At 48.0% G+C, this 20,379-nt stretch overlaps 1 protein-coding gene and 2 pseudogenes across 1 annotated transcript; all 3 read left to right on the forward strand.

Moving 5' to 3' along the window:
* Positions 1–1,851: 1,851 nt before the first annotated feature.
* Positions 1,852–7,960, forward strand: LOC117834548 (indole-2-monooxygenase-like; annotated as a pseudogene).
* Positions 7,961–8,030: 70 nt separating this feature from the next.
* Positions 8,031–8,947, forward strand: LOC117834549 (agmatine hydroxycinnamoyltransferase 1-like; annotated as a pseudogene).
* A 7,621-nt stretch (positions 8,948–16,568) lies between these two features.
* LOC117834066 (agmatine coumaroyltransferase-2) lies at positions 16,569–18,109 on the forward strand. Its single transcript, XM_034713686.2, has one exon. It carries the CDS (start codon positions 16,754–16,756, stop codon positions 18,107–18,109), a length of 1,356 nt encoding a protein of 451 aa, XP_034569577.1. The 5' UTR covers positions 16,569–16,753.
* Positions 18,110–20,379: the final 2,270 nt, after the last annotated feature.

Consider the following 20,379-nt stretch of genomic DNA (forward strand, 5'->3'; position numbering starts at 1 on the left):
CCTTGAGGACTATACATGTGTTTTCTGCTCAGAGTCAGGATGAAACAGTGGAGCATTTTTTTTTCCTCTACTGCCCTTTTGTATAGCAGTGCTGGAACAATCAAGCTAGCTGGACACCTTTGGGAGCTTTTGAACAGCTCAGGCAACAGATAATCAGATATGTGCACCTTTCTTCATTGCAATATGATTTTCAAAGAAACACTGTTCTCCACCAAAGCCACAAAGCTCCTACGGGATTCAGGTCAGTTTGCCGAGGCCTAAAAACACTCGGCAACATTGTTTGCTTCGGCAACCGACACTCGGGGAGTATCTTAAAAAAAATCTTTGCCGAGTGTTTTTGTCATTCGGCAAAACCTTTGCCGAGTGCAAAAAACACTCGGCAATTTTTGGAAAAAAAAAACAAAGACGCCGGCGAGCTCATCGCCACCCCGCCGCCACCGCCTCTCCTGCGCCTGCCGCCACCACGCCACCTCCACCAAGCACGCCACGCCACCGCCGCCCGCACCACGCCACCTCCACCATGCCCGCTGCCGCCGCCGTCCCCTCCGCCCCTGGCCCGCGCCGCCGCCGTCTCCCTCCCCCTTCCTGGATCTCGCCGTTGGGGGAGGGAGGGAGGAAGGGGGCGGCCCCAGCCGCCGGATCTCGCCGGTGGGGAGGGGGCGGCCGGAGAGGGAGGGAGAGGGAGAAGGAGGGGTCTGGCGCCGCCAGGAGCTCGCCGGTGGGAGGGAGAAGGGAGGGGCTGCGCCGGGGAAGAATGGAGGGGAGGGGGCTCCGAGGAGGAAGGAAGGGCCGGATCCGGCACCCACAGGGGAGGGGAGGGGAGGGGCGGCGAAGGCTGGGGCCACCCGCCGGCGGCGGGCGCGGCAGGGAGAGGGGAGGGGGGCCGGGTGCAGGGAAGAAGAAGGGAGGGGGCTGGGGGGGCGCGGAGCAGACGAGGGGGCGGCGGGCGCTGGGTGGGGGGCGCGGGTGTGTGGAGGTAGGGGTGGGGCGCGCGGGCCGCGGTATATATTTTCTTGTTTGCTGAGTGTTCGAGATCGGGACACTCGGCAAAGTATTTTTTTTCATTTTTTTTATTCTTTTTTAGAAAAAAAATTGTTGTCGAGTGTAAAAAAGAAAACACTCAGCAAAGTCTTTGTTTGTCGAGTGTAATTATTTTGCCAAGTGTTTTTTTGAAGCACTCGGCACTTTTTGCCGAGTGCTCAAGGAAATACACTCGGCAAATAAAAAAGCACTCGGCAAATTAGAGGTTTCAATTACAAGTCAAGTTTAATTTCAAGTATGAATTTGCCAGGTTATCCATAGGCAAAGACAAAGTATCTACCACATATAGACATACAGTAGAAGGGCTCAATATCTTGCAATCTTTTGTTTTAACTCTTGTAAACTTTCCTTTTTATTAATATATAAGATATAACCAGTAGGGAAACATACCCCTCCTGTTTCAATTAAAAAAAAGTGAAATTAGAGCAAGACGAGACACCAGAAGGGTTCATCAAGAATCCATGAGAGCGTGTGATACGGGCATTGGGCAACCACGCAAGCTAGGAAATGCAAGGTGAGGATAAATGGCCTAATTGAAGAACAACATTTCATTGGAGGGGGGCAATTTGGTAATTGCCTGCTGAATATAAGTGATTTACCTTTCGTGTTTGGGGGTTAAGTTTCAATATTACACGATGAGTAGGTGATATATAACTTTAAATGATTAGATCTCATAGTAGGTGCATGTTCGATCACAACGACTTTGCAAAAGGAAGGGGTTCAATCACAACGACCAATCTGCCAAAGGACCATGTGTTTTTGCTACGCAATCCATCATTATTTCATAATCGACATTGCAGCTTAGCCAAGATGACGTACTCGAAAAAGGAAGTTACATCCACGCCCAGCGTATTCTTCTCCCACCCACTGGCGCCGCCCATGGCCGTGCTCGAAGCTCGGTTAGCAAAGATGCTGGCTGAGTACCGTGAGTGGGCTGGCCGGCTGGTCATGGACGCTGGCCGCGGTGGCAAGCTAAGCGTGCAATCCTCCTCAACGATGCTGGTGTGCAGCTCGTGGAGGCGTCGGCCGACGTCGCACATGGCATCGTCATGCCGCGCTGCGGGTGGGGACTGAGTTCATGGAGCTGCACCCAAATTGTGACGGTGCTCAGGAGCTGTTGTTGGTCCAGGTCACGCGGTTCCCCTGCGGCTCCTTCACTGTGGGATACAACATTCACCACTCCATCTCCGACGGCTACGCGGCCATGCCAGCACCTGCCTTGTGGGACGGGGCCATGCCGTCCGCGGCGTGTCCTTCGGCCCTACCCCGATGTGTGACCGAACGTCTTTTTTCGTACCACGGGAGAAAACACATAGAGTTTCATCAACACAATTAATACATAACAATACATTTTCTCATTCTTTTTCTTGAAATAAATTAATTTTAAAAAAACACATGGTTAAATCGAAATATAGTACTACAAAGTTCAGACCGAAATGACATGACAAACTACGACAAGCATCCACTAAGTACTACAAAGGAGATCTTTAAGCATCCTTAGCTGGCAAAGAAGAAGGTTTAGATGACACGACCTCATCCTGGTGAGTATTATTTGTGCTTGGAGTTGGAGCTATTTGACCTGGGATTGGCAGTGGAGCATAATTACCACCGAACGGAGGTTCTTAGCTCGCCGCAATAGCATCTTCATGTCATCTTTGTAAATATCGAAGCATTGCTCTTCCGATGCTTCTTTTTTCTTCGGCTTGTCATGAGGGCCAACTGGAGGCTTTCCCTTACCGCGAGTCGAATGAGGATTATCCCCACCATCGCCACTCCCTCCAGCAGCAGTATCCATGTTGATTCGATAGCACATTTTTTTTAAAATTCGACAATAATATATTAGTATCATGGACCAAGTTATAAACAAACATACTCTAGTTTTTTCCTCTACCTAATATTGATAAAGTTCTTTAAATAATATGAAACATAGCATGCAAACTATCCAAAAAATTTAGCTCAAATGTAAGTATAAAGAAAGAAACTCTCCATTCTCCCTCGTTCTAAAGATCTCAAATTTCTCTATCTCTAAAGCATAAAACAAAGCATACTAACCACCAAAGAGAGGAGGATGAAGTTACTACTCTTTAAATTGGATGAGTGAAATCTCCATGAAATCGCGAAAAAATCGGGCAGCACCTCCCCTAAGCTTGCCTGATCGCCATGAAGAAGAATTAGCCTTAGCTCTCGATCATGAGTGGCTAGGGCTCGGGGAGGAAGATGTTGTGTTTTATAGGATGCGCATTTAGTCCTGGTTGGTAACACCAACTGGGTCTAATTGATGAATATTAGACTATTAGTTCCTGGTTGGTGTTACCAACTGGGACTAAATGGGCACCAGATTCCCTCGGACGACGATGACCGTTACAACCAGGACTAAAGAGACCTCGTCGGTTGTGGCCGTTGGACCTAAGACTAATGCCTTTTTAATTCTGGGTCCAATTTTATTCGAAACTTTTGTCCAAAGATCAAAGATCAGTTCTCTAGTAGTATCTGTGGCTGCCCTTAACCTCCAGCCTATGAGCCTCACACAGATAGCCATCATATTAGTAGGAAGGAATATCTGCACAGATAGCCTCCAAGAAAAAAAGCTCAACCTGCGGGGCTAAGATAGCCTCGGATTTTTGTGACGATGCACGTTGGCGTGCTGTGCCCTGTGCGAGCTTCTGCTACTAGTCGGATCCGCCGCCACAGTGCCAATGCACTGCGCCTGGACATCTCGCACCATGGGTGCCACCCAGCAGCGTGCATGAACTGCATCATGTTGCAGAGCCGTCGGTAGCATCATGAGCTGCCCGTCTACCGGTGCGCCGACCAACTACTGCCAGCGCCGCTTTCACTACACGCAGGTCATCTGAGAGAAAAGCTTGGCAATTGAAGGACCGAAAGGGTGACAAGAGGGGGGTGAATAAGAGTCTTTAAAATTCTTCTATGAGAACAAGACCTATATCCCAATTGCCACTAAAAACACACCTCACGTCTTATCATCAAGATGATACAAGTTAACCCGTGACAACCTCACCCTAGGAACGATATGTGACACTCAAGCTTAGCGGAAGCAAAGCACAAGGTGATTCCAAGAACCTTGCATAAAAGAGATAAATCAAAGACACTACTAACCACTAGCAAACCTCACTTTGACTAATCATTCAAAGATTAATTAAAAGAGCTTGTCTAAGCAGGCAAAGATTAGCGAAGGAAAGTACTGATTAAATTGCTAAACAACCTAACAGTGATTAACTAGCAGTTGCATGGAATTAACGGAACAAGAAAAGGCTTACAGTGCTATCTGGTAGAAGAAGTTGGGCCTGCTGCTCCTGTCTCCCTTGACCGGCCTGCTTCCTGCGCGCTTGGGCTAGGTTTGCTGCGCTGTCACCTGCTAGGCTGCCAGCCTGGCCCGCGAAGCGCTGCTGGCCTGAGCCTGCCGTGCACCTGGTGGCCGGCCTGCTAGGCCTTGCTCTGCTCCTGCTTGGCTGCTGCTTGACGGCACATCTGGCCTGGACGGCCTGCTGCGCTGTGCTGGCCAGCGCCTCACGTGCTGTGCGAGTGCTCGTGCTCCCGACGTTCTACACAAGAAGAACAGAAGCAACGCAAGAACACAGAAGAACAAGCAGCAAACTTCAAACCAAAAATACTCTCTCAAAACTCCATGGATCGAGAAGAACAGAAGCAACGCAAGAACACAGAAGAACAAGCAGCAAACTTCAAACCAAAAATACTCTCTCAAAACTCCATGGATCGAGACAAAACTAGCCATAGATGCGCAACCCCAAGTGCTAATAGATCCATGAAAAATATCTCAAAAAGCTCAAGTATGCATCACGAATTTTGGAGAAAATCGAAACCCTAACTCAACACAGTTTTGGAAGAAATTCAAAATTCAAGCCGGATTCATGAGGGATTTGGAGGGAGGATCATATCAAAGATGCTCCCTAAGGCCATAGCAACATTTCCCCTCAACCGTTCTCACGAGATGAGATTCGGGTTCAAGCACCAAGAACAATAAATCCTCAAAATTGACTCCGAAAATAGCGAAATAGAAAAATACCCGGGAGACAAAGATTTAGCATGATTTGAGACAACAAACAACACTAAATCATGAGAACATCTTCTTTACAAGATGAGGACTAGCCTCCTCCCTTCATCCACCCACTAAAGATGAAGAAATTAAGAGAAAAGAGAAATCACCCCTCATCTCCCTCTCTCCTCTCTCTCTAACCACATGACTAGCCTCTAAGCCAAATGATTATGAGTTGCTAAGCAAAGAGGTGCTGAAATAACCAACCCCCCGTCCCTATATATAGTTTGGGACAAATGACCATACTACCCCTAATACTATAACTATGATAACTACCCATGCAGGGGCATTTTGGTCCAAGTTTTTATCCGCGCATCAGACGGTTACGCCGCCTCACAACTTTGCTTCGCCTCGATGCAAGCTTCGCGATGACGCCACGTGCCCTCCTTCTCGAAGCTCCGGCCGCATCGAGCTTGCCCCCGATTTTGAGGCCCAAACCGGGAAACCTACCTGCGCAGTGGTTTTGAGGCCCAAACCGTCCAACTTCGCTTGGCCGCCACGCGACCTCCTCAATGTCGACGTGTGTTTGGCCTCCACCAAGCCTCCCGCTCAACTCGACCGACGTCGTCTCCATCCCGTCATGTCCTCTCACCGTTCCGTGCACCATGTGGACCGCCCATGACTTCGTCCGGACTCCTCGGGTCCATTGGTCCAAGCCTACTCGTGTTCATCCTTCACCGCCCTTGGTCCATCGGCATGAACCTTTCGCTTGACCTTCACCGCACGCCGTCGACCGTCACGTCACATCCTACACCTGCACATCACAAGCCAAGAGCAACATCAAACTAACACAACATTATCAATCACTCATCATCCAAGGGTGACCAAGGGTGACCACCATTGGTCCTCAATTAATCCATCACCAAACACATATTCTGAGGGAAAAGCTTGCCAATTAATCGGCTCGCGTTCCTGCGTCTGGTGCAGTTTAATAAAAAGGATGATGATTCGATAGGATTCTCTCGTAAAATCCTGTCTGATCTGATCTGGTGGTGATGCAGAAAAGAAAAAAATGGTAGCATACTCTTCTTGCTGTCTGACGGATCACGACTTCCGAGGTCTACAAAAACTGCAACGAGCAGGTTCTAACTTGTTGCGCTAGCAAGCCGTGCGTTGTGCACACTAGTTGATCAGCCATGGCGGCTCCAGCGCTAGCGCACCTCTACGAGCACGCATCTCCAGAGTCCTAGCCCTCCTCTTCTTCCTCTTCCTCGTCGCCGTGCACTTGGCAACACCAAGGTCAAGAACAGAGAAGCTGCTCCGGAAGCTACCGTCGCCTCCGTTCGAGCTCCCGGTCATCCCCCACCTCCACCTCATCGGATCCCTTCCCCACCACTCCCTCCGCGACCTCGCCAAGAGGCACGGGCCCGACGTGATGCTCCTCCGCCTCGGCGCCGTGCCAACGCTCGTCGTCTCCTCCCCACGCGCCGCCAAGGTCGTCCTGCGCACGCACGACCACGTCTTCGCCTCCCTACCGCACTCCGCGGTCGCCGACATCCTCTTCTACGGCTCCACTGACGTTAGCTTCACGCCTTACGGCGAGTATTGGCGCCGGGCCAGGAAGGACATCACCACCCACCTCCTCACCGCAGCGAAGGTCCGGTCCAACCGCGCCGCCCGCGAGCAGGAGGTCCGGCTGGTCTTAGCCAGGGTGAGGGCCGCCGCAGCCGCGGGCACGGCGATCGACGTCAGCGAGATCTTTATCTTCTTCGCCAATGACATCGTGCGCCAGGCCATGACGGGCAGGCTCCCAAGGGAACAAGGCCAGAACCAGCTGTTCCGGGAGCTGCTAGAGACGAACACCAAGCTCCTGGGGCCTGGGGGGATTCAACCTGGATGACTACTTCCCGAGCTTGGCAAGGTTTGACTTGGTGTCGGCCAAGGCCGTGAAGCACATTAAGAGATAGGATGACCTTTTGGACAGCCTCATCGACAAGCACAAGAGCAAGACGATGGATTGTGAGGACGAGGGGGACTTCATCGACGTGTTGCTCTCCGTTCAACAAGCGTACGGCCTGACCAGAGATAATATCAAGGCAATACTGATGGTATGTATATGCAGAGTTCCATTTGTACCGACCGCATGTATGCAACTAAACTTCAATTTTTTTATTAAAATCTTACTTTTACTAATTGAAAGCTAAAGCTTACAAGACGTACATAGGACATGTTTGATGGACTAGTTTGCTTAGATTGAAGTTTTATCAATACATGCGTGTAGGACATGTTCGAAGCCGGGACAGACACAACGTACATAGCGCTCGACTACACCATGGCTGAGCTGATGCAGAATCCCAATCAATGACCAAGCTGCAAGCCGAGGTGAGGAGGTGCACAGCCAAGGGTAAGGATATGGTCACTGAAGAAGACCTGAGCGGCATGAGCTACCTGAAGGTGGTGATGAAAGAGTCGATGCGGGTGCACGCACCGGCACCTCTTATGTTACCCCACTTCTCCACGGCCGAATGTGATTCAGAGGGCTATACCATACCATCTGGGACACGTGTAATCCTCAACGTGTGGGCTCTAGGAAGGGATCCCACCTCCTGGAAGAGTCCAGAGGAGTTCATGCCCGATCGGTTCATAGAAGAAGCCATGGATGCTGTTTCCGACTTCCAGGGAAACGACTTCCGTTTCTTGCCGTTTGGATCAGGGCGTAGGATGTGCCCAGCTATAAACTTCACCAAGGCCACTTTCGAAATCATTCTGGCTAACCTTGTCTACCACTTCAACTGGGAGCTTCCACCGGGGTCAACAGGCATCGATATGACAGAGTCATATGGGGTTGATGTGCACCGTAAGGAGAAGCTTCTTCTTATCCCACGGGTGGCTCTGGACGTCTAGATTTCTGAATTATTGTATCGTATTTCACACCCGTTTGCAAATAACTATAGCTAAGTCAAGCTCAGCTGCTATGCCCAACAATAAGTGCCTTGTTAGCTTTCAGTTAGATTCAGGTCGCATGGCATTCTTGGAGGCCAAGTAATTAAACGGGTTCGTCCATTTGTTTATGGTTGATGTTCCAACGTAATCTTGTACCGTAGGACCCACCGCTGGGTCGAGTTCGTGCACCGTGGAATCGAGTTCAAGCCACGTGGAGAGAAGAAGGCATTAGACAATGGCGGCGTCGGCGTCTCGGCGATGACGTGGTTGTAGAAATGGTGCAGTTCAGCCGGGAGTTCATTTCCCGGCTGAAGTCACTAGCTTCGGTGGGGGAGCTAGCGCAGGTCGTACAGCACAATGAAGTGCGTTGTGGCGCACCTGTGGACATGCGTCACAGTGGCACGCGGGCTGGATATGGACGAGGTCATCAAGCTGCACATCACTGTGAATGGGCGCGGCTAGATGACCAACCCGGATGTGCCGGAAGGATACACCGGCAACGTCGTGCTTTGGGCACGACCGAGCACATTGTGGAGCTCATCTCCCAGGCGGTGGCCGGTGTCGACAACCGCTGCTTCCGGTCATTCGTCGACTTTGCGAGCTCCGGGGTAGTGGAGCAGGAAGGACTAGTGCGGAAGACCGTCTCATTGGAGCTTGTGATGCGGACCAACATCGAGGTGGATAGCGTGCTAGGGATCCCATTCTACAACCTAGATTTTGGCACTGGCAGGCCGTTCCTCTACGTCCCCACCTACGACACTCCTCAGGCGGTGGAGGGTGCCGTCTACCTCATGTCGACGGCCTCTAGCAATGGCGGCGTGGTCGCGTACGTGCCCCTCTATTGCCACAGTGTTGACTCCTTTTGCCAGCTGCTGCTACTCACTGCCACCGGTGCCTGACGCACGGCTTTTGATTTTGGATTGCAAATTAAGGGGATTGATATACTCCCTCCATTCTAAATTGTAGGTCGTTTTGATTTTTCTAGCACTAGTAGAGAACTCACCTTCCATCCACCCTCTTTTATCCTAGTTTAAAGTTGGCCTGGGATAAAAGATTCACCAACCGGGACTAAACCGGTTGGTGGTTTAGTCCCGGTTGTAAAGACTAGTGGTCTGGAGGGGCCTTTTATCTCGGTTGGAAATACCAACCGGGACTAAAGGGCCCCCTGCTAAGTTCATAGATATTATTATGCATCTACAATTTGGAATGGAGGGAGTATTATTTATGTTCCAGGTACTTAGTATGTCGTGACTCAAAATTATACATTTACTAGTCCATTAAGCCGTGCTCAGATGGGCTAATACATTTTAGAGAGACAAGTATTTGTATTCATGAGAAATTGTGAACTATAGCTAATAATAACAAATTGTGTACCTTGTTGCCTCTTATCTTTTAAATATTCTAACACTATACATGGACTTATCTTTTATCTGATTGTGATAGACCGTATATACACTTCCATCCACATGAATTTGTATTTTTTCTACTTTACATCGCACCTCTATATGTGCTTGATATGTGTTCAATTGAAATATTTGAGCTATGTATTCAAAATGGAAATCGATATCCTCCTCGCTTCTTCTATAAATCTTATACATGGTCTACATTAACAATGGCAGAAAATGATAATTTACAATCATAAATTAGTATTTCGAGATATTATTTTGACGATGAATGTAGGAAATTCTTTTTTGACATTGAAGTACGTTTTTTTGAACTGCCATTTATAAGGGGAATTATTTTTTTTCTTTAGTGTTACTTTAGGTTTTTCTAATAATACAATATTGAGTAATTTCGATGTAAATTTAGGAGCCAATTTATATATTTTGTACTACAATAGGTGGATAATTTAGATGAAGTGCATTTTCTTCATGGAATTTTCTTTAGGTTTTTGCTACTTCATGGAATTTTCTTTTAATTTTTATATGCTCCATTAATGGTAAACATACAGTAGTTTAGTGGTTAGTGGTTTGCATTGTTAGGGGTTCACTAATAAAGTCTCTACGAGGTGGATCTATATTCGAAATTTTAGATCAATCAATAAAAAAGTTAAGGGCTCTTGGGCAAGCAAAAAGATAAGGACCCGTTAAACTAATTTTTAATTAAACTAATTTTTAATAATAAGGGTCCCTGATCTTGACTGACTTCAGCATTATTTGAAACTAAAAAACTTATATAGAGCACCTCTATGTGATTCTATGAACTAATCTTCTTGTTTTCTTTTTTTTTCTTTTCTGAGCACCGACAAATGCTTCTTAGCAACATCTATCATATTCAAATAAATACATTGAATTAGAAATTTTAACCTTAGCACAATCGTTATAAACATAGCATATGCAAAAAAATAAATAAGAAAAAAATTGAAATACTAATCAATCGGTGTGTTGCTTATTGCGACGAGTGAATCAGATCGGTATCCTTGCCGTTGCCGGTCGCTGCCTCGCCGGGTGAGGAGCGAATCAGATCGGCGCGGGCGTCTCTTCTCCTCAACCAGAGCACGTCAATGGGCAGGCAAAGTCGCGACGACAGTAAACGATCAAACGAAACGTCGCCTGCGGCCTTCCCTCCGCTCAATTGATCAGGTTACATAGAATAGGACTGGAAGGGAGAGTTATCTACGACATGGGCTGCTTTGCGATGGGCCTTCAAATGGTTACTGTGCCAAATAAAAATTATATGTACTAATTACCTATATGGTCTTGAACCCCCAGCTTTATGAGCCCCGACGGTCGTATTGCCTGCCCCTCCCCTAGAGCCGGGCTTGGGCATGGTACGAAGCATCACGGGGGTGCCCAGGTACGCCGCCACCACTTGTTCCACTGACCCCACTCGCACCGCAGCCGCAGGTCGCCGCCGAACATCCTGACGTGGTGGATGCGGGCGAAAAGCCCTGCTGCGACGCGCTACTCCTGGTATTTTCTTTTAATTTTTAGTTTTTATATGCTCCATTAATGGTAAACATACAGTAGTTTAGTGGTTAGTGATTTGCATTGTTAGGGGTTCACTAATAAAGTCTCTACGAGGTGGACCTATATTCGAAAGTTTAGATCAATCAATAAAAAAGTTGCCCTCATTGCCAAACCAAAAACCACTGGATCTACATTGCATTCATATTGTTGATTCCTCTCATGTTTCCATATGTCAACTACCTATCCCATGATGCTGGTATGACATGTCTCCTAGATGGACCCAATTGGACCTTAGGACAAGATAAACAAGTTAGTTATAGAAAAAGATAAGAGAAGACAAGAAAGGAGAAAGAAAAAAAGAACAAAAAAAGAAAAGAATAAGAAAATAAATAAGAATAGAAAAGTAAAAAAATTAAAAATAATAGAAAATTAAACGGATAATATATACGAAAAATGAATCACATGCAGATCTTCAGTCGACAACACACAGATTTGTAGCTTAAGCAATGTGTGTGGTCCGGGGCTGCAGGTTTCAGGTAATTGGTTAAACTTTGTGGCTTTAAAGCCCATTAAGCCCAATTTATAGAAGCTTAAACCAACAATGGATACACAATATTCAACCTTTTTAAAATGTTAAACCAACATATAAAAATGTAGATTCAATATTGTCAGTAATATGGATCAACATTTTGTTGAAAAATTCTAAATTTAACATTTTTCATGACATATTTCAACATCTAAAAAGAATATATTTTATATTTTTAAAAAGAAAAATAACATTTCAAAAAGATTAGGTTTTGGTGTTTCTTCTTCTCCGATGACGGTAACTGCGTCGGGGCTGGCACAGTTGACGGCAGCCGGCGTGCGGAGGTAGCGGCCGCTGTAGGTGACAGTGACGTGTGGGCCGCGGTGGGGGCGCAGGGGCGCCGTTAGTGCACACGGGCCCGGGGAGCGTCATGAGAGCCATGGTGGAGAAGAACTAGGTGGCCCGGCATACTGGAGTGGTCCCGGCGGCAACACGCAAGCTGCGGGGAGCGGCAGCTGGCAGGGTGCGGGCAGCGGCCTCCATCGCAATGAACGGCAAAACATGAGCCACGACGACGGGAGTGCTCATGAGCAGATCGTGGTGGTGGTTCGGCGGACGGAGGACCTAAGGTTGAAGATGGGTCGAAAACTTTGAAATTTAATAGGAAAAACTTTGCGGAAGTTATATATGGTTTCCGAGTTCTTCCACATCAACGAGCCAGCATCCTCAATTGGATTCCAACCTCTCTCTCTTCTACTTGGACCTTTTTTTTTTTGTCATGGACGTCAAATAAATAGCCCACAAGCCATGTCGAGCCGGGGCGAGGGGTGGCGCCGGCGGGGCGAGCGGCGCCGTGTCGAGCTGGCTGAGCAGGAAGCCCGCAGCGGCCAGCAGATCTTCAACATAGGATGACCCTCCACCGTATGTTGCTTTGACCGGTCCACCCTGCATATGCTGAACCTCGCAATTCTCCGAGCCTCCAACGGGAACAATCTCTACCTCGCCAAACCAGGAGCAACCTGACGAGATGACGAACGCAACTGACGAGGGAGTTCCAACTGCTCACATGTCAGGCAGAGTGCTCCGGCCCGTGGTGGCGGCGGCGGCGGCCGGCATACGAACCAGCTCCTTCGGAGGCCGAGCGGCACAATCACGTCCCGTAGTGCCGGAGCCACCACCGCGCCACCTTCGGAGCTGGCCCGTGCCCAGCCGGTGCGAGCTCAATCGCGCGGCGAATGGCGAGCCAGGGCCGCAGGCGCCAGGTCTTCAGAAGATGTTGCGTGGGCTTAGTTGATGGGACTTCGAGGCTCTGAATGGCGAGGCCACTGTATCTCTTCAGGCAATGGACTCCTAACGGTCCCAATATAATGATGTGGCGTGTTTTGAAATATTGAGGGTTAGTTATTAGCGATCTGCTATGAGTTGATATGTTTATGGGGAATTTTTTTTTGAAAGAGCCCCGATACATAGTTTCGGGGAAGAATTTTTTGGATACTCTAATAATCCATCAAATACATGAATATCGCTAGAAATATGTAGTTTTATCCCATTTGACCCTTGTCGTCCAAAAACTATATATATTTGCTCACATAATTTAGGGATCCGAATGATTTGAAAAACTACAAAGTTGTAGATTTACTCTTGTAAAAACATATATACAAGTTTCTTATGAACATTGTCTTCATCGTCCAAACGTTTCTATGCCAAATTTTGGCTCTTTTTTTTATCAAGAGTCAGCACGGTTAAGTCTAGAGATATACGTGCCGGCTGTTATATATGCAATCCGTTATGCATGACTTATCTGTGCCGATGACCGGTACTGACAGTTGTTTTTCTAGTAGTGAAGTTACATAGCATGCTTGGTACAAGATATTTTTTTAATGAAAGAGTTGTCAGTTATGTATTGATATAAAAGATAAGTTAAATCTTGACGGGATCGTACTAATCCAACAAAAGCAAAATGGGCCACGTAACTAATGACGCCACCAGCCAGTACCAGCAACACATATATATTGGCCGAAACCACCGAGGCAGAGCTACACAAACACCCCACAAAACAAAGTCTTGAGTCTAGGAAGTTCCATCCATGTAACACCCAAAAATTTCAAAATTTGCAACTTAATAAAATTTGATAAAGTAAGGTTGCTTTTAAATTCTTTAGGCATTTAATAATCTTTCCAAATTAAATTAATGCATCATAGGAGTTTATTGTTGCATTCATGTTGGTGCATATTTTTTGTTTGCTTGAGTTTGAATTTGAGTTTAAATTTCAAATTTGATTTCGTTTCAAAACTTTTCTTCTTTTCTTTCTTTTTTGGGCCGCTTTCTTTTCTTCCTTTCTTTCTTCCGCCGCGGCCCATCTCTCTCGGCCCAGCTCCTTCCGGCCCAAATCGCCAGCTCCGGCCCAGCTCCAGCACCTCCTCCAGCCGGCCCAGCTCACCCCTCCTCCTCTAGCCGCTGACAGGTCGGCCCCACCTGTCATCCCCTACCTCCGCCTCTCCCTCGCTCCTTCCTTCTTCCGCAACCGCCGCTCCGCTTTCCTTGCATGCCGGAGTCCGCCCCGAGCACAAGCTTGAGTCCGAGCAGGACTCTCGCGCCGCGTCCGCCTCGGGCCTGCACGCCAAGGCCCCAATAAAAGACGCTGTCCCCCGGCCTAATAATCAAACCCTAGCATCTCCAACCGCCGCCACTGGAGTTCAAGCACCTGCCACCGTCGCCCGAAGCTTCGCGCGTTGGTGAGGATCCCGGCCGAGCTGCTCCCGTGCGCCCTTGCACCCGTCTCCGCCCGCGCGACTTCGTCGGAGCTCTGGCTCGCCACCGCGCCCCGCACTGCCTCCTCCACTGCGGAAGCCCCGCCGTCGACCGCCTAATTGTGCTTGCCGCATTCCCAGCTCCCTTCCGGTCGTTTTGGCGCGGAAAACCATGCCTGGAGCCCCGTTTTTGGCCAGCGAGGACCAGTCAACCGCGTCGGTTTACTGGTCCACGGCAAGTTGACCCTCCTTCGCGGAAGTCAACTCGCCGTGGACCAGTCAACCGCGTCGTGCCTCCTTCTTTTTTCATTTTAGCCCTCGCATTTTTCGCAAATTGCGCCGCAGTCCACCTCAGTTCAAAAATATTTCAAAACAAGTCCTATTTTCTTTCGTTTTAAACCCTAGTTTTTGCAAAATCAACCCGCAGTCCATAGTTGCGTTTTTGCGCATAAAACCTTCGGTTTACATGCGTAATTGCATTTAGGTCCTCAGTTTCTTGCTGTTTAGCCCCTAAAAGTTTAGTTTTCTCGTAGATAAGCCCCCTATAACTTGTTTTAAGTGTATCTTTTGCATCCTAGCTCCATTTTTAGCATTCTTTATAACGCGTAGAATAGTTTTTCAAGATGGTTTTCTCTATTTATATTTGTTTGGTTTACTATTTTCTTATATTATGCATTTGTTTGCTTGTATGTGCTCGTGTAACGTGTGTAGATGGTCAACAGCTCAAGGGGTTTGAGGATCAAGCTTTCAGGAGTACGAGCAGCAAGAGCAAGGGCAAGAAGACAAGTCGTGTCCTTGGTCACTTCTTTAAGTCCTATTACACCTTACTTTCAAGTTCAATACAACATCGCTATGCACTTGATAGTTTAAACATGAAGGGTCTCAATTAAGGATTTCCTAGATTTCATTACCTATGCCTTGACCAACCGGGTTTACTTTTATGTTTGGTAGCTCATGCTTATTGCTTACTTGGGTTATGGTGGTTCAACTGAAATCAATGATTAATTTTTTTTACTTATGCTATACCTTCCACTAATACAAGATCATAAAATTTAATCGGAACATGGAGCGACCACCCAAGAAAACAGTGCTACCACAAGACTAAATTGCTCTGGTCTTGCCTTAATAATTAGAAACCTTAGTTTGGGGTAATCTTACTCGAAAGAGGCAAGAGGGGGCACTGAGTCGTCGTATAATCGGCCCTTTGGGAGGTTGTGCACGCGAGACACCGAAACCTTAGCGGGTTACCACTTACTAATGAATCTTTGTAAAGGCCTCGTAGCGTCCCTATGCAATCACACCTCGGAGGTGTGGTATGGTGCCTTGCAAACACCGCATGGTTGGGTCCAAAGTTCTTTTGAACTTTTACGCGACTTGTGGGTGAAGATGTGCAACCTCTGCAGAGTGTAAAACTGATCGATCAGCTGTGCTCACGGTTAAGAGCAGCCTAGATGCTCACATGATAATACGACCGAAAGATGGACTCATTCATGGTTATGTTATTTACTTTATTTCTATTCTTGTGTAATTTCGGGTGGTATAAACTTACACTCAGTTAAATGCTATTAAAACTTGACCAACTAAATTAAAAGCTGATGTTGATTAAACCTTAGCCATACCTTGATTTGTCTTACACTACACTATTCCTCACAACTTGTTGAGTACCAATCATAAGTGTACTCACCCTTGCAAAACCGTTGTTCAGACCAAGTAAATTTGGAGGAGTATCTGCACGACTTTGAGGAGTTCTAGGCGTACGGTTCTTCAGTCAGTTGCCTCTGGTGTCGTCGCTACTTTGAAGTCCGTTGTGTAATAAAGTAATCTTGTGGTTTATTTGAGACTGTAAGTCATGTAATAACTGGTTAATACTCTCTTTATTCGTTTTGGCCTGTCTTTGATATTTGCTTATGTCATACATGTGTGTCACTTGATCCTGGCGCACATGTATTCATTGCACTCGGTTTTATCCTTAAATCCGGGTGACAATCCACGATGTTTAGATTCTTCAGTCATGATGCATGCATGATGGATTCATCCACATGGTAAAAATTTGCCACGATGGAAGGCCAGATTTTTTAATTAACCTGAGAACATGGAAATCATGGTCAAGAGAGACTTAATGAGTCAGGAAAGCAAAGCAGATCTTCTATTACAGTGGCCTATCTGCATCTAATGTGGAATAATAGGAAATATTATAATGGAAAAATAAGAACACAAATAATTTGAGAGAAAATATGAGCCGTCCTATTATGGATGGACGGGTAGATTTCTCCGCAAGCATTAGTACAAGGCCTTTGTGCCGGTCAGTACTAATGCTCTGGATGGAAAGTCAGATCTTCAGTAGTGCTGATTAATGTGGAAGCTTCCTCAGTGTCTCTTATTAGCTAGCTAGATAGATAGATAGATAGATAGATTTTATAGCTAAAGTGAACTATGCATGATATAGAAAGGAGGGAGTAGTATATAAACTGTGGTTACATACAATCTAGCTCATGAACATGCTGCTGCACCAACCAGCTGTCTCCACAGTTTAAACACCATCTATCCAAGGCGGACCCACGATCTCCACATGAAGATCACGGTGCAGACGTCGAAGGCCGTCAATCCCGCCTACGGTGGCGGCAGCGGCGGCGCTCCATTAGCAGCCGCCAACGCCACCGCCGTCCCACTCACGGTGTTTGACAAGGTCAACTACGACATGTACATCTCGGGCATAAACTTCTTCCGCCCGCCGGCGCCGCCCAACGCCGTACTCGCGGCAGGGCTCGCCAGGGCGCTCGCCGAGTACCGCGAGTGGGCGGGGCGGCTCGGCGTCGACGCCACCGGCAGCCGCGCGATCCTGCTCAACGACGCCGGTGCGCGGTTCGTCGAGGCGACGGCGGACGTCTCGCTCGGCAGCGTCATGCCGCTGGAGCCGACGCCTGCAGTCCTGAGCCTGCACCCGGACGGCGACGGCGCCGAGGAGCTGATGCTCGTCCAGGTCACGCGGTTCAAGTGCGGCTCCCTCGCCATCGGCCACACCATGCACCACGCCGTCGCCGACGGCCGCGCCGCCTGTAACTTCCTCCTGGCCTGGGGCCAGGCCACTCGCGGCGCCGCGCTCGACCCCGTCCCGGCGCACGACAGGGCGTCCCTCTTCCTGCCCCGGCAGCCGCCGCGGGTCGCGTTCGAGCACCGCGGCGTCGAGTTCAAGCCCCGTGAACAGAAGAAGCCCGGCAGAAGAAGCGATGTCGCCGTCGTCGACAACGACGACGAGGTGGTTGTCCAGAGGGTGCGCTTCAGCCGGGAGTTCGTCGCCGAGCTGAGGTCGCGGGCGTCGGCGGGGGCGCCGCGGCCGCACAGCACCTTGCTGTGCGTGGCGGCGCACCTGTGGCGGTGCATCACGAAGGCGCGCGGGCTGAACGGCGGCGAGGTCACCAGGTTGTGCGTCGCCGTGGACGGGCGCATGCGCATGCGCGACCCGCTGGTGCCGGAGGGATACACTGGCAACGTAGTACTCTGGGCGCGGCCGGCCGCCGCCGCCGGGGAGCTGGTGTCCATGCCTCTCCGGCGCGCCGTGGAGCTCATATCCCGGGAGGTGGCACGCGTCGACGACGGCTACTTCAGGTCGTTCATCGACTTCGCGAGCTCCAGCGCGGTGGAGGAGGAAGGGCTGGTGCCGACGGCCGATGCAGCCAAGACCGCGTATATCCCCGACGTCGAGGTGGACAGCCTGCTGCACGCCCCGTTCTACGATCTGGACTTCGGCGGCGGCCCGCCGTTCTTCTTCATGCCCAGCTACCTCCCGGTTGAGGGATCCGTGTTCATCGTCCGGTCTTTCTCCGGCGACCACAGCGTCGACGCCTACGTGCCTATCTTCAGACGCGCCATGGACACCTTCAACAAGTGCTGCTACTCGCTAGCAATGGCGGACGCACGCCTTTAGAGGAATGAAAACCTCTTGCATCCGAAAATCGATAAAATTTACAATACGTTGTGCACACTACCGAAAACCGAGATAATTCCGAGTGTTTTTATATTTGCCGAGTGCAATCTATCGGGCACTCGGCAAAATACATGTTTGCCGAGTGTATCCACATATACACTTGGCAATCAAGACGTTTGCCGAGTGTCACAAATAAAACACTCGGCAAACAGCGACGACGACACTCGGCAAAAAGGAAGCACTCGGCAAATATCTAACACGTGACAAGCACGCGCGGCCGCCGTTACGTAGCGTGGCCGGCGTTTGAACTTTCCCGAGTGTCGGTCCCAAGGCACTCGGCAAAGTACGCCTGTTGCCGAGTGTTTATCTGCGGCACTCGGCAAAATTCATTTTTGCCGAGTGTTTTCTGTAGACACTCGGCGAAATAATAATTTTTTTCATCCCCTACCCTCCAAACTTTTTCCACTCTCCACACACAACATGTGATACTACATGTTCAAATTTCATATATTTGTGGATCAGTTTGCTATATTTAATAAATTTATAGCACAGATAGGATTTTTTCAGTTACAGGCAAATTTGAACTACAAGTGTTTTAAATAATGGAATAAGTTCAGTGGAAAAATCCTATTCATGTTAGTGAGTCCACTCTGGGGCCTTACCCAGAAAATGAAAAGAAATTTCAAACATCTTGGTCAGAAAATACGATCACAAACGTGTGGTCCAATGATTTATAAATTCTAGAAAAAACAAACAAACTCTGAAAATCATGAGATTTGTTAAGATCTCATGATGTCATACATGGAGACTTTGGAAAAAAATTGAGAAGGTTTCGCACCTTCTGTCACGTACGACGCTAACAAATCGAAGCATCTCGAGAGAATAGTCTAGAAGTTCAGAATGATCTGTTAAGATTTGGAGTCAAAGTGACGGTCGAATTAGAGTTGGACTTCAAAACTTTTTGTATAGGTAATGGACAATATAGATTGGTTCCTTTCAAATTTTGCGAATTTTTCGTATCCGTTTGATAATTTTAATGTATTAACTTCAATTATAGAACTTAAATTGAGATAAATTAAATTTGAGCTATAACTGCCTAAAATAATGGAACAATATTCATAGAAAAATCAAATATGTATTGTTAAGTGAAATTGACCATGTTTTTTGAAGTACATCGAAAAAATTTAGCAAAGCACGTTAGGGAAGGCTTCGAATTCCCAAGCTCAAGATCCAGATTTGATGCAGCCGTTTGCAGGGATGCCACCTCACTGACTTATGCATTATTTGTGAACTACTTGTTTAATCTCGAACATATACTTGTGAAATTGTGGTTTGTTGAAACTAGAACATGTACTCGGTGATTTGTATGCATGTGACCTAAAATATATGCCTGTGATGCTTATTATATTCCTGTGATGTAGTATACATGCCTATGATTTTTGTTTGAGATGGGTCCTTTATACGTAAGAAAGCAGTAAAAATAAGGGTGGATTTGCCACTTTGCCGAGTATTACACTCGGCAAAGGCCAGCTTTGAAAATACACTCGGCAAAGCAGCGATTTTTGTCATTTTTTGGGATCCTTTCGCCGAGTGCCTCATCTTTGTCGAGTGTTTTGGCTTATACACTCGGCAAAGAGGCAATAAAAACAAGCCTGCACGTGCCAGTTTGCCGAGTGTTTAGCCCCCTGGCACTCGGCAAACTCCTAGCTTTGCCGAGTGTTTAGCCCCCCTGCACTCGGCAAACACCTGGGCTTTGCCGAGTGTTTCTCCACCTGGCACTCGGCAAACTCCTAGCCTTTGCCGAGTGCCTTTCTGTGAAGCACTCGGCAAAGCCCCCGTCACCCTGCCGCGCCGTTACTCCATCTTCGCCGACGGTTTTTTTTACCGAGTGCTTACTGACACTCGGCAAAGCTGTTTGCTGAGTGCCCGACATTTGACACTCGGCAAAGTCCTGTTTGCCGTTAAAATTTTTGCCGAGTGTCGGATGCCGAGTGTTACACTCGGCAAAGTCTTTGCCGAGTGTTTTTGGGCCTTCGCTGAGTGCCCCGGGCACTCGGCATATTCCCTGTGCCCGTAGTGGCAGGCAATATCATTGTACCGTGGGTGGGTTTGTGAAATAGGCCTGGGCTTATTTTAGCTTCGGCTTCACCTATTTTACGCAAAATAAGGTAGTGTAGCGTGAAGCCATTTTGTAAGTTGAGGCGAAAATAAGTTAGAAGCCAGGTGAAGCTACTATTTTTTACTTCACCGGTTTTAGCTCCACTGGTGAA

The sequence above is a fragment of the Setaria viridis genome, chromosome 8, assembly GCF_005286985.2.
Source record: "Setaria viridis chromosome 8, Setaria_viridis_v4.0, whole genome shotgun sequence".
In the NCBI taxonomy this organism is placed as follows: domain Eukaryota; kingdom Viridiplantae; phylum Streptophyta; class Magnoliopsida; order Poales; family Poaceae; genus Setaria; species Setaria viridis.

Coding starts and splice junctions, on each gene's coding strand:
- LOC117834066 (XM_034713686.2), top strand. CDS start 16,754: ATGAAGATCACGGTGCAGACGTCGAAGGCCGTCAATCCCGCCTACGGT.